At 35.9% G+C, this 14,331-nt stretch overlaps 1 protein-coding gene across 7 annotated transcripts in view; it reads right to left on the bottom strand.

Annotated features, from left to right (window-relative positions):
• LOC145987648 (otoferlin-like) overlaps nucleotides 1-14,331 on the bottom strand; it is a 453,910-nt gene that overhangs the window by 45,250 nt on the left and 394,329 nt on the right. For 6 of the 7 annotated variants that reach the window (XM_083122142.1, XM_083122144.1, XM_083122145.1 and 3 more), the window contains 2 exons: nucleotides 3,826-4,026; nucleotides 1,653-1,769 (listed from right to left, as the gene is read on the bottom strand). The exons of the other annotated variant lie outside the window; for it this stretch is intronic. In XM_083122142.1, coding sequence (XP_082978268.1) covers nucleotides 1,653-1,769; nucleotides 3,826-4,026 — 318 coding nt within the window. The remainder of the gene's footprint in view (nucleotides 1-1,652; nucleotides 1,770-3,825; nucleotides 4,027-14,331) is intronic. 7 annotated transcript variants of the gene reach the window in all.

Here is a 14,331-nt window from a genome sequence, read left to right as displayed (position 1 = left end):
CCAAAGAAGCTGCATATTTAGACGTTTACTTGAAAAGAAGAAAGTATCCATTAAATGTACAACAAAATGGCACAATATTGCACTGAATTGTAAGTTATTTATATATATATATATTGGATCAGTATAATTATTGGTAATTTTACCGATAAACTGATACACTAATATGCCTATATCAGCCAATACCAATAGAGTACCGATTAATCTATTCCACCCCTATTACATTGTATAAAATGTATATTAATACAGCACAAGAATGTCCTGTTCAAAATCAACAATATATCTCCAACAGTGGTCAACTGATTTCTTTCACAAGAAAACTAAATGGCGAGCTAGTGTATTATTAACCCTGAATTCAAATATGTAATTCGAATTTTCCAATCAGGCACAGATTTTCTGTGGCAGTTACTTTTTTGAAATTGAATTGTAGGGTTCTTTATAGCCTGCCATGGGATGCTTTAACCTGTATTTCTTTTCAAGATGTTTGAAGGTGTTTTTCACCAACTTTGTTCATAGATTCTTCCAAAAGTTAGTTTGAAGGCTGTACTGCTGCATAATGGCAACGAATTACCATCAGCACCTGTAGCACATGCAGCAGGTATAAACGAGACATATGAAAATATGAAACTGCTGCTGGATAAACTCGAATATACCAAATGTAACTCAAATATCTATGGAGACTTGAAGGTGATTAGCACTACTTCTTGGTTTGCAACTTGGATACACTAAATTTTGCTGTCTCTTGTGTGAATGGGATACATTAGAAAATTATGGCCTAATCATGAATCACATATTCCTGGGCAGAAAAAATGTGTCAAATACGCAGTTCGTGAATCCTGAAAAACTGTATTTACCTTCCATTGCATATCAAATTGCAACTCGTGAAAAATTTCGTGAAAGCAATGGATAACAATTCTCCTGCATTTACGTACTTGAAATCTAAATTTTCCAATGCCAGTGATGTGAAACTGAAAGAAGGATTTTTTATAGGGCAACAAATAAGATAACTAATGACTGACAAACATTTTGAGGAACTGTTAAATCCACTGGAAAAAGCAGCCTGGCAGTCGTTCAAAAATTTATGTTGCAATTTTCTTGGAAATCAGAAGAGAAAACTATCATGATGTAGTGACTGATCTTGTGAATTCATACAAAGCTATGGGATGCAACGTGTGTTTAAAAATTCACTTCTTAGACTACGACCTAGACAAATAGAGTCCACATATGCTGGCTGACTACTGCTGACTATCCCAAATGCAAAATACCAGTAAATCATTATCTTGAACATTTTAGATGAGCCAGAATGAAATTTTTCTTTATTATATAGATTTACATTAAGTACTGATTTCATAAATCTTCATACGTCTGTCACACAAAAACTCTACCTGATGGAAAAAATCTAAAAGTATATTTGCTAATAAAAAATACTTCAAGATTAAGTTAATTTTGTTCTTGTGAAAGGAAAAAAAAGTTCATTTTTGTAGACAAGTGTTAGTGGAACAGTAAATAGTGATGCCCTTTTCATGGCTACATCAAGCTATTGCCCCCAAGCAGGGCTATCAAATATCCTCTTCTTAGATAAGAAAAAGGGATTTCAGGCAGAAAAAAGTTTTATAAATTAGTGTTAAGAAAGATCGATGGAAATAGTATCATACCTGAGTTGTCCGACAGTATTCTCCCACAAGCACCCTGGCAAAGGGATCCGAAAGACCCGAGGCATCAGAACCAATCAGGGACCTCGCTTGGTACATGTGAGCTCTAACTTGAAAAGACTGGAAGAAGAATTAAGGTTATGTTTTAATAATCAACAGCAATGAGCCAATGATAATTTTGAGATGGGGCGTAGACACAAGCAAATGCCATACTAACAACTTTGCATCACCTGAATTGTATGGTATGTATCTCAACAAGATTTAATCTATTAATATACTATGACTTAACAAAACCACAAATAGATAAAAATTGTTATTTAAATTGCATTAAAAATAACTGTTGATATCTCTGTGCTGAAAAATGCAGGATTACATTTAACACCTTCATGATCAAGCAGGAAATGTTTGATTTATTTATAATTTGATAGAGTCAAAGTGAAGTTGTGAAACACTGTACACTATCAAAAAGAATTATTTTTCAATGTAGTTTCAATTTCTGCATTTCTTTACCCGCCTTCTGAAGTAGATGCTAGAAAATTTTGAAATTACCAGTTACATATATAATGCCCACCTGGGGTTAACAATAGTGGGTCAATTCTATTCATTAACATTGCAAATGTAGTGAATAGAAGGAGAGAAAACATTTTTACACATTCGGAATGAACTATTAATTTACTTTGTTACACTGCAATGAATTTATTTCTTCTTTTTCTTCAGGATTGGGTGTGTGAACAGCTCTTACTTATGTACTGAACATTCCTTTTAATAAAAGCATTAAGCATTAAGAATGCAACCTAAGGGAGACTTCACACTGCAGTAGTGACAAACGACACATGTCACTACAGGATTTCACCAATTGAATGCAGGCTTGTTCAGCTTGTCATGAACCTATGGTGTGAGAAATATTGCTGATGAATTTGTTCTCGTTACCATGTGTCACATGTTGCTTCTGTGTGAAATCTTCCTAATGCTGATGCAGAACTTGTGACACATACATGTTCATTATATGTTAATAAGCTTTGTTCAAATTCAGAGGTACACTTTTCATGGGAACTGCACATTGTTAATTGAATACGTCTGTTAAACCAGATCAAACTAATGATAAGGAAAAGGGGCAGATAAACAGGCTCTGCAATAGCTCACATAGTGGTAAACAGTCAAATCAATGTGGAAGTCTAGTGAGCAAAGAAAGCATAAGCTGTATCTGAATCAGCAGTCACTGTTGCCTACAGCACCTTTCCACCTGTGGGATCCTCCTACCATCTGAATCTGCACCACAGGTGGACCTGGAAAGCGTGACGAGTGCATGCTTCAACTCCCTGTAGTGCCACGCTCAGCAGCTATATTGCAACTTTCAGAACATTGCAACATGTAGAGGCAGTGTTTCCGAATAGATTGATTGATTTGCTTTATTTTACTTCGCTTTTTGTGCTACTTTTGGCTAATTTGCGAAGATGTGGATGACTGATGACATGATGAAATTGATGAATGAACACTCACAAACATCCATGCACAGGCCGGGATTCAAACCTGGGACCCCTGACATTGTAGCGTGATATAATAATCACTCCACCATGAGGGTCGGCATATACAATCTAAACCTCAGTGTATCTTGTATTTTATAAAAAATTGTAAAAGAGGAGATCAAATGGCACATTTTCAATTTGAGTAGTAAATAGGTGCAAAGCATTGTGATGTTTGGTTCGTGTCTGCCTTCTGCTTCCACCGTGTGACCCAGAGTGCAGTGGGTAACATTCCAACTAACACCTGGTGGGAAAAAGTGACAACTGTACTGAAGGCAGCATCTCAATTCGTACATCGATGGTACACGAAAGCGACGGGAAAGAACATTACTGTGTGCTTGTCAATTAGGACATGGCCAAACATTCCATAGACATTATGGAAGAGAACACTAACACTAGGAAAAACCTAAAAAATAGAGGACTAGGAGCAGAAACACTTAAAATGTTAGTTTCATGTCACTTTAGTTTGAAAGCTCCCTCTGAAATTTTCTACAACACCTTTGATTATGAACATTAAAATTAAGATCAAACAGCAAGCATTATGCTCCTAGGGTGTAGGGAAGGACAAGAGAAAGTTGAAAGGGTAAGACTATTTTTACGCAACACATTTAACATATTTACACAATTGAAAAGATAGCAATAATGGAACTTACATGCTTTTCCAAATAATGTATCACAGAAGGAGGAAGAGCCTGGGGTCTCTCGGCATTCTTTATTTCGTGGGAAATCTCGTATCCTTTTGGAAGTCCATTTATGAAATTCTTCTTGTGCTTCGTCAACCCTAGCCACATGTACATCTGTAGCTTCACCTGTATTGCCCAACCAGTGGGACCCATCCCCTTCTTTCCTGGGAGCTGGAAACAGGAAGAAAGTAATATTAAGGTTTAGCCACTGCTAATATCTTAACAATTCCCAACAATATTCAAAGTACGTAGGTTAGAATATTTAAAATTTTAAGACATAAGTTTCCTATTGGAACTATATCATAGTAATCTACCAGAGATATGCTCTAAACTATTCATAACTCCAAACAGGCATGTAGCCAGATTTTTTTTTTTGGGGGGGGGGGGTTACGGAGGCCATCCCTTATCACCAGCTGCCATCAAAAGGCGAAAAAGTGGGGGGTAGAAGCCCTGAAATCCTGCTAAGGAAGTAAATTAATTGCTACTACACACTATTTAATTTAAATAATGCAGGATTTTGGGGGAGGTAGGGGCAAGCTTTCCACCTGGCTACATGCCTCATTCCAAATAAGATAATCTTTAATCACAAAATGTGGTAGAGCAGCCACAGGCTGAACTTCGCCCATGAATAAAGAATTTCTAATTCTAATTCTAATTCCAAAAATGATTATGAAAATCGGGCATTTTGCTTAATTTCCAGCATTTATAGACTCGAAGAAAGTGTTGTGCTGTTCCCTCAGTGAGATACCCAAACTACCGACAAGTATCGGCAGGTATCGGTGATTAAATCTCAACCGATACCACTGGTATTGGCCAATAGTTATACGATTGTATTGGAATCACCTCTGTTCCATTAATATATATATATATATCTTATTGGTTATTGTACATGAACTTGGCTAACTGTTATTGTCATTTCAGTATAGAAAATATGACCACAGAATGCAGTGGAGCTTCACCAACTACCAAAATCAGCTGGCCGGAAAATATCCACAGCAACCATAGAAAGATGATACTGTATCAACATGGTTTTACTGCATAGGTAGGCCTCTCCCACCTCTTAGTTGGTGGTAGCACTCCTAGCTTCAACTCTGAGTAAGAGTTGTCTAACATGTAATACAATTGTCCATTGTTAATTAAATACTCCACAACTTTGAAGAAGCAAATAAACTTGAGATGTGATAAAATGTATTTACAATGCACGAGTATCAGCCAAAATTAGTATACATGAATCCACAAACACACGCACAGTATTTGAACTGGCAAAGATCTGAAATTTCAACTTGCAGCAACACTTAAGTATTCTTTTTTAATTTTATCTTTTTTTTATCATTTTACAAGGTTTTTTTTTGGGATTTTACACCATGATTTAAGGTAAAGGTAAAGTTCCCCGTGCATATAGCACAATGACATGAAGGCACATTTAGAGGATGTGGGGGTAGGACCCCCTCACATTGTCATCTCCGCCATTTTGGAGGTGATGTGATAAGCACCGCTCTCTGGCAGCCTTTACCCCGATTACAGCCGATAACTGCATCAAAAAACTTGATAAAGCAAAAAGAACGTTGTGTTTAAATCTTAAAACATTGTTTCATATCGATATTTTATTATATCAACAAATTTGAGCTTCAACATGTTGTAAAGCCTCCGGTTGGGCTCTCTTCTAGAGTCTAAATATAGCTCATTGGAATGAAGCATTCGCTGCGCATACGCAAACAACAAACTGAGGTGACACGATGTATGGTATTGAGAAAATGGCCCAGTCTGAGAGACACATAAGCGACATGCGACACGTGGAGCTTGCCATGCATCTTCGGTTCGAAAGATTGCATTGATTACTGAGGGTTCGCTTCCAAGTGACATGTGTTGCATGTCTCTTCGGTGTGAATTCTTCCATGAAAGAAAAGCATATTGTTGAAAACTTCCCTATCAGACACCGAAGGAGATGGACTGGAATATCTGAATCTAACTTTTACAGTGGCCAGCAGGTTGGGCATGAGGGAGAGGGGGAGTAGAAAAGAAATCTTCCATTTCCCTTTCAGTGGCAGTCTCACCATACTCACACTGGTTGAGTAGTCAAGAAGAAAGCTGGAAGAAATGTTTCCAGTCTGCCTAGTTGGACCGAGGGTTGAGAAACATGAGAAAAAAAATGTTTCGCATATGACTTGGACAAGACACTAAATATTGCAATTTTAAACCATTAAGTACTCTAAGATCAAGTGTTCTATTGTTGCTAGACTTGCTACTCCTCGGTGCACATCACTGGCTGTATGAAAAGGTATCTCTATGATTACTTCCTGCTAACAAAGTGTCTGAGTGCAGTAAGCATGCACAATGAGATGGCATGCAAAGTTAATAGTATTCAAACTTTCAAGGCTACTAAACTACAATTTTGAAAATGAGCATAATTTGAACATAGCTACAGATATTTTGTATTATGAGGGCAGAGTTGTTACTACCTTGAATTAATACTGATTTTGTGTCAATATACTTATAGATTTTGGAAGATAATATATTAAAAATTATTGCATTATTCTTAACATTTCATTTCAATACAGGGTGGTCTAAAAAGACTTTACAACTTCGTAAGTGTATAAAAATTATTTGGAAACGTTACAGAACTGGTTGAAGTGTCATTTTGTAAGGAAATACATCAAGTTTGACTAGCGTTGTGAAATAGTAGCGAATTCTGCCACCATAAGTGCCAGTGCCAGTTCTATTAAAAATGGTGAATGAAACCCACAAAGTAAATATCAAGGGGGTGTCAGATCAAGTGAACTAGGTGGCTATGCCCACCTCGACCTATTCATTGACTTTAAAATTGGTTATTGAGGATATCCGAGATTTAAGTGAGGTAGTGTACCATCTTGTTGGAAGTGGATGTGGCCTTCAAACCAAACACGCAGCAAGCTCGCTCCTGACCTGTGAAAGGAGCCACTTTTATTGGAACTGGCACTAGCGCTTATGGTGGCGGAATTCACTGCTATTCCACAACATTAGTCAAACTTGATGTAATTCCTTACAAAATGACACCACAATCATTTCTGCAATCTTTCTGAATAAATTTTCATATAAAGTCCTTTTTAGACCACCCTGTATATATTTAGCAAGGATTGTATTCAAAATGATGGCTTGAATATCTTGCAGTAATGCAGTGTGTGTACAATAACAAATCCAAAATTCTTGACTTTTTCATGACCTCTTTTCCCCCTTTTTTAACATTTATTTAATCGCACCCTACTAAGCTATTGTTGGAATTTTTTAAAAAAATATACTAATATTTTTATTCAAAGAAAAATCCATACCACAGGGCCGGTTAAGATGAAAACTGAAGCTGTACTTTAACAAGAGATTTAGACTTGTTTTGATTATTAATGCATGTAAAAATTAATGTTTCAGATTTCATCCTGGATGGGGAATGACATTACTTTATTTAATAATTTTACAAAACTTCATACATACAAGAATGTAATTCTTAAGAAACGAAATGGACAAATCTTAACCACAGCTCAATACAATTTTAGATTTCCAAATATTCAATTTTATCAAATCCCAGTACAGGTATCAATGTAAATTCACTATACTGTAAAAAAATATAAAAAAATTCTTGACCATAAGCATAATTTCTTGACTTTTTCTTGATCTACCTGTTGATTTCTTGACTTTTTTGACAGGTAGACACCCTGTAATAGTATCAGCTCTACCCTAAATTTTACATAATAAAAATAAAAGAGTAGTTTGCAAAATGGAACAGTGAAAATATGAAGAGGTATAACTAAAAAAAGCATGAAAAGTAAGTAAAATATCATCTGCAATTGCACAATTAAATTACAGTATAAAAATCAGACATACTATACCCTATCCCAAGAGATGTTAGCTTATACATGTCTGCAGTTAGTGATGGAAGAAAGCATGTGTTTTGCAGAAGTGAAGAATGATAAAACATTTACATATACAAAAGCAGGCATAACAAATATTAGTTCAGATTTAATGTGATATTTTACCAGCAGTGATAATCTGTGAATCAGGTTTTGCATACTCAGACCTTCTTCATTTTGGTAAATACTGGTAAAACGTTACGCAGGAACTCAAAAGAACATATGTACTGTACAACAGCATGATATAAAATTTCATACAAATGATTACTTTTTCCTCTTGCTCATTATAATTATCTATTGCATTATTTTCACCTCTCATTGCATATCTGATGTGACATTTTTGGGAATCTGATGCAAAGGGGGATATTACACCAGTCCACCAAAACTTTATCTCCTGCAGACACTTACATTGCTGCACAGTAACAAATTATTTGACATTTTTATTTTTAAAAAATTGCCATTACAGGGCTTCTCTGTTTATTCCATCTGTAATATCAACTTTATTTCATTCATTGGATGTTATCAAGTCACATACACCAAAATTATCCTAAGGAACACTTACTATCAAGTTATTATATTTTCTTTTCCATAAAAAAGTGACAGTCATGTTTGGTTTGTTTTCCCTGATTTAATTATCAATAAAACTTATCGTATTTCTCACTGTTCGAAGTGGGAGCATGGAGGGGATGCTATCATCTTAGTTAAGAAAATTTTCAAAAAAAGAATGATTTCCTCATTCCAGCTATCAAGCTGTCTCTCTGTACTTCTCTTTCCCTGTTCCCCCAATTACTAAGTCATCAGCGAACAATAGGGCCTTCATCTCTTCCTCTCCTATCTTCTTCCCCACCTCTTCGTTAATTGGATCCATTGTAATTATGAAGAGCAGTGGGGAAAGAGCACTTCCCTGTTTTAGCCCATTACTTATACTGAATCATTCCGTTCTTCCCACTGGTGTCTTCACACAGCTCTGGTTGGCCTTGTACGTACTCTGCACTCTACACTATCTCTTCCTCGACTCCTTTCTCTCTTAGAGCCTTCCAAATCTTTGTTCTGTCCATACTGTTGTATGCCAATTTCTATATCTAGGAATGCCATAATCAAATCATTTCCATACTCCTAGTGCCTTTCCTGCATTTGCCTTATGGTGAATATCAGATCTACTGTTGACCTGCCTCTTCTAAATCCATACTGTTCCTCTCTCATGTTCTGCTCTGTTACTTCGCTTATTCTTTTCTCTAATATTTTCTCATATACCTTTGCTGAGTGGTGCGTGTTATTCCTCTGTAGTTTTTACAATCTATTCTGTCATCCTTCTTGAATATAGGAACTATTAGTCCCTTTACCCAATCTCTTGGCACTTCTCTCTCTCTCTCTCTCTCTCTCACCACACTGTTTTCATCACTCTGTACAGCCACTGCACACCAATCGCTTCTGCTCCTAGCATCATTTCCACTGGCACTTCATCTACTCCAGGTGCTCTACCTCTTTCATTCTCTTCAGAGCTTCCTCCACTTCTTTCCATGAGAGATTTACTTTTTCCCTCACTTCTTCATGTTCAGCAATTTCTCAAAATGATTTCTCCACATTCTCCTTATTTCTTCATCCTCTTCTACAATGTTTCCCCTTTCATCCCTTAGCTTACAGGAAGGCTCTTCTCCTTTCTCTCATTAATCCACACAATACTTTCTTGTTCCCATCTACATCTTCTTATAGCACTTTGGCCCATTCTTCCATCCACTTTCTTCTTTCCTCCTTTACTATTGTTCTTGCCTCTTTTTCTTCTTTTCCACATACTCTTTTTGGGCATTTTGTGATTTACATTTAATGTATCATTTTTGTTTTTTACTGCTTCTCTAGTTCTTTCATTCCACCATGGTGTTTCGTTCTTCTTTCTATTCTTGTTTGTCCTTCCACATACCTTTTCGGCTGCCTCTATTAATTCTGTTGTAAATCTTATCCATTCTGTTTCAACTCCTTTGGGTTCACCTCTTGGCACTTTTGTTAGCAATATTTCTTGATAATATTTCTCTTTTATCTCTTATCCTTCTCTATTGTTCCTCCCTTCTATCTTTTATTTTCAATCTCCTCACATCTCCTACTATTAGCCTGTGGCCATTGTTTAAGTTCTCACTGGGTATTATTTTGATATTGTTCATTATCTTCCATACTTCCTTGTTTACCAATATATAATACAGACTTTTGTTCATTATTCCAACCGTATCTTGTAATTTTATGGCTTCTTAAACCAGCTATTACCTACTAACAGTCCGTTTTTCTTACAAGAGTCTAGTAGCCTCCTTCCCTCCTCATTCCTCTGTCCCCATCCATCTGCTCCAAGTACTTCCGTATACTATTTCTTGTCTCTTAACACTTGTGCATTAAAATCACCTATCACAATTTGCCATTCCTTTCTTATGTGTTCTTCAAAGTCTTCTTCAAATTCTTCTTTCTCTCTCTTGTACATCCTGTTTGTGGGGCATACACTTGAATTATTTCTATTGTATTACTTTCCCTCTTACATTCATTTTTAGTTTTATTATTATGTCAGACTTTCCTCAATTTTATTTCTCCTCTTCCTTTCCGTATCGCTCATTCCAAAGATGTCGATCCCTCTTCTCTCCATTAGATCCACAATTTCTTCAGTCCTTTCCATCAGTGTTCCAATATTCAATGTCCCTATTCGTATGCCACGTCGTCTCCAATTTCCAGTCTTGCTTGCTTCTTTCTTTTCTTGAATTTTGTATGTTTTCGGTTGTCGGCTAATCAGGCATGTCACAGCTTACACCTGGGTGGTGGGGCTGCCACCGGTGGGTTCTCAGGTACACCCTTATTTTTTCTGTCAATGTTCCAACTCCCTTAGCCTTTCTGGATCCCTGCAGGCCCACAAGGCAGTGGGGGCAAACACTTTTATGGCGCCGTTTATTTGCCATGACAAAAGGCTGTCAATGGGTATCTGTGGTATTTTCTGAGTATGTTCATGCCACTGGACAACCTCCATAACCTGATAGCCTTGCTGCCTCGGTCTGGTACTGAATATTTGGGTTTCCCCTTATTTGCACTATCTGCCACCTGTGACCCGTCCAGTAGCTGAGGCTCGCACTGGATGTAAACATTGTATCATAATATTATGTATAATATCTTCATACATGTATGCTTGTACCTATTTGAAAATCCTGTTGCAAAAGGTACATTACAGGAATTTTTACAACAATATGGGATAGAAAGCACTGCTCAAAGTGGAGGGGGAATGCAGAGGGATTTTATCCCCCAGGTAGAAAAAAAAAACTATGCAAAGATTCTCCCTAGCTGCTCCATACAAGCATCCCCCCCCCCCCCCCCCCGCTGCTAGACCAAGGCATTATCAATCATTCTCCACCTAACAATTTCCACTTCAAGCACTGGTTAGAAGGTCTAGATTCTTCATTTATCTTAATAAAGTGAACTAATGTAACATAGATAAACACAATTAAGTGCAGCAAAGAAGGGCAAGTCATGAAAATATACCAACAACAATGAAATAAAATATTCAAATCTCAATTTTTATAATGCAGAATCTGGAAAGTATAAAATTAGTTTGAAATTGCATGCTCAGAAGGGTAAATGCCTTGTTTACCAATGATGCAGACAATCACATTAATACTAATATTGTATTGAACATTGAAGTGAAAGAAGAAGAGTGAGTAATGAATAGTAAAGGCTATGTTCATTCAAAGTAAATCTGCAGAAATGTTTTGAGAATGGCGAAATATATTTATTCAAGTATAAGGGTACTAGTGTACTTTAAAGTATTTATTTACTAATATATTAAAGAAAGTTTTGATTTAAAAAACATTGACTATGTCAGTACTTTCATTAACAGCACAAACTGCATATTTAATAACTAAAGATAGTATAGTGGTAGATAAACAACCAAGCTTTTCTATATTTGTTGAATTTAGAGCAATTTCTCACAGTTTTTTCTTATTGTCCAACAGTTTGATGAAATTGTTATTTTAAAATACTTAACGTCAGGTGGAAATGCCCAACACCCCACAAAATGTTCTCAAGACCCCTAAAATTTTTCACAAAGGCACAATTTATATTGTTTTTGGCTCTAAATTTACACTTACATCCCCTAAATACAATCTTACACCCCCAGATGGATAATTCTGGATAAAGCTCTGATGATAACATTTCGATGTGTACATGAGAAAGCTATTTTTAATCAAATTGAAAAAAAAATGTTATTAAATAATTAACTTAAAGAAATTTCTACACCTTAGTCCCTAACCTGAAAAACAATCTTGAATCTTTTATTACCTTTTGATCTTGTTACCATTACCTGACTTGTCTGTAAAGAAGGAATCTAAATCAGGAATTTTAGAGAGTGCTGTAATGATTTCATACCGTAACTACAGCAATGTTTTACTGATTGCACAATGATTATGATTTGAACATGCTTTGCCTCCTCTCAAAGCCATGTTCAAATTTTATGTTGATGGTAATTTATCCAATTCCTTACAGAATTTGTCAAACTCCAGTTGTTAATACTTCTTAGAATTACTTAAATATTAGTTTTCTCACTAGCCAGAAAGGGTGTAAGGCCAATCTGGACATTGGTGAATTATCATGCATCACCTAAATCTGTGAATTAAATAGCAGCTCATGCTCATGCAAGCATAAGTGAAAATCACAAAGAATAGTTCTAGTATATAATTCTTCATAGCATGCAATACAATTTATGTACTTATTTTGAAATCCATTATAGTGCTGGTCCTTTATTTTATAATAATATTAAAGCAGTTATATGCAATTTTAAGAATGTGTTTTTGTGTATAACTTCATATCTACAATGTAGAAAAAAAATGCTCTTACACAACAAATCTATTAAATCTTTTCTTTATATTTAGCAGTAAACTCACAAAACAAATCAAAATCGAACATAATTATGATAAATAATACACTTGCTTAGTGGTATGACATTTCAACTCCTTCAGAGTCAGTAGATGAGTAATAACAAAAGTGCTTTTACCTGATGACGACTATTTCAAACAGTTCAAATACTGTGCAAAAACCAAATATGTGTCAGAAGTGCCAATAAAAATAAGTATGTGTAAGATATTTATATTATTTATCATAATCATGTTGACACAAGGTGTAAGTTATCATTAAATTAAGATGAATATAATACCAACTTGCTGATATCTACCAACCAACCTCTCAATACCAAATGCCATAACATTTGAAGTATTCCTATAAATGATTACTATATAATACATGAACTTATTTACTGGTAACAATATACTGGAAAATTCCACAATGTATATTTTATTTCCTTGAACATTTTTGATAGTGTATTTTTGTGCAATTCACATTTATAATTGTTTGAAACAGTGACATTATTATGCAGATCAAGAGAGGAAGTTAGGAAGAGAATTAATTGATTGATTTAGTTTATTTTACTTTGAGTTTTGTGAAATTGATGAATGGACATTTGCAAACAACCAAGCCCGAGCAGGATTCGAACCCGGGAGAGGGGGGAGGGAGGAAGAAAAAAGAAAGAGAGAGAGAGAGAGAGAGAGAGAGAGAGAGAGAGAGAGAGAGAGAGAGAGAGAGAGAGAGAGAGAGAGAGAGAGAGAGAGAGAGAGAGAGAGAGAGAGAGAGAGAGAGAGAGAGAGAGAGAGAGAGAGAGAGAGAGAGAGAGAGAGAGAGAGAGAGAGAGAGAGAGAGAGAGAGAGAGAGAGAGAGAGAGAGAGAGAGAGAGAGAGAGAGAGAGAGAGAGAGAGAGAGAGAGAGAGAGAGAGAGAGAGAGAGAGAGAGAGAGAGAGAGAGAGAGAGAGAGAGAGAGAGAGAGAGAGAGAGAGAGAGAGAGAGAGAGAGAGAGAGAGAGAGAGAGAGAGAGAGAGAGAGAGAGAGAGAGAGAGAGAGAGAGAGAGAGAGAGAGAGAGAGAGAGAGAGAGAGAGAGAGAGAGAGAGAAACGAGTGAGTGTGTGTCATCAAATTGTGATGTCACAATGAGTAATTATCTAAATTTGACACATTACTGATCCAAATTTGTTATTGTTGAATTGTTGCATTTTTTGGTTCTTAAGATTACCATTTCCCATTATGTTAAATTTAAAATTTCAAAAAAATTTCCAATTTAGCGATTTCTTGATGCATTGTACTTTTGTCATTATTGTTGTAATAGACATTGTTACATACTAAATATCACCTGTTGAGAGGCCCGTGAGAAATGCTGATATGTTGCCATAAAGGAAATATAATTCTTGTTTAAGTGTAATCTGTGTTTTAATGAGTTTAAAGTTCAAGTTAATTGTGACAATGAGGTTGACAATGTAATACTAATGCCTTGGGTAGATCTTCAACCCAGAACCTTCAGAAGCAATATTAAGTGTCAGATACTCAAGATGCTTGGCTATCGAGGGAAATTCTCCATTTTGAAATATAACATCTTGTTCTTGTACATCTTGTAAATATTCCTGGTGATGAATGATGAGCAAGTCAAATCAGTTTACTGTACGAGATGAATTCTGACTAAGTTGTTGAACTTTTATAGCTCCCAAGAGTTCACAAGTCTTCTGACTGAAGAGCCTAATAAAACCATCTTCAATAGTGT

Source organism: Lepisma saccharinum, chromosome 5 (assembly GCF_977018435.1).
Source record: "Lepisma saccharinum chromosome 5, izLepSacc3.1, whole genome shotgun sequence".
NCBI lineage: Eukaryota > Metazoa > Arthropoda > Insecta > Zygentoma > Lepismatidae > Lepisma > Lepisma saccharinum.
Note: the sequence above shows the minus strand (reverse complement) of the source record. Positions and strands in the feature narration are given on the sequence as shown.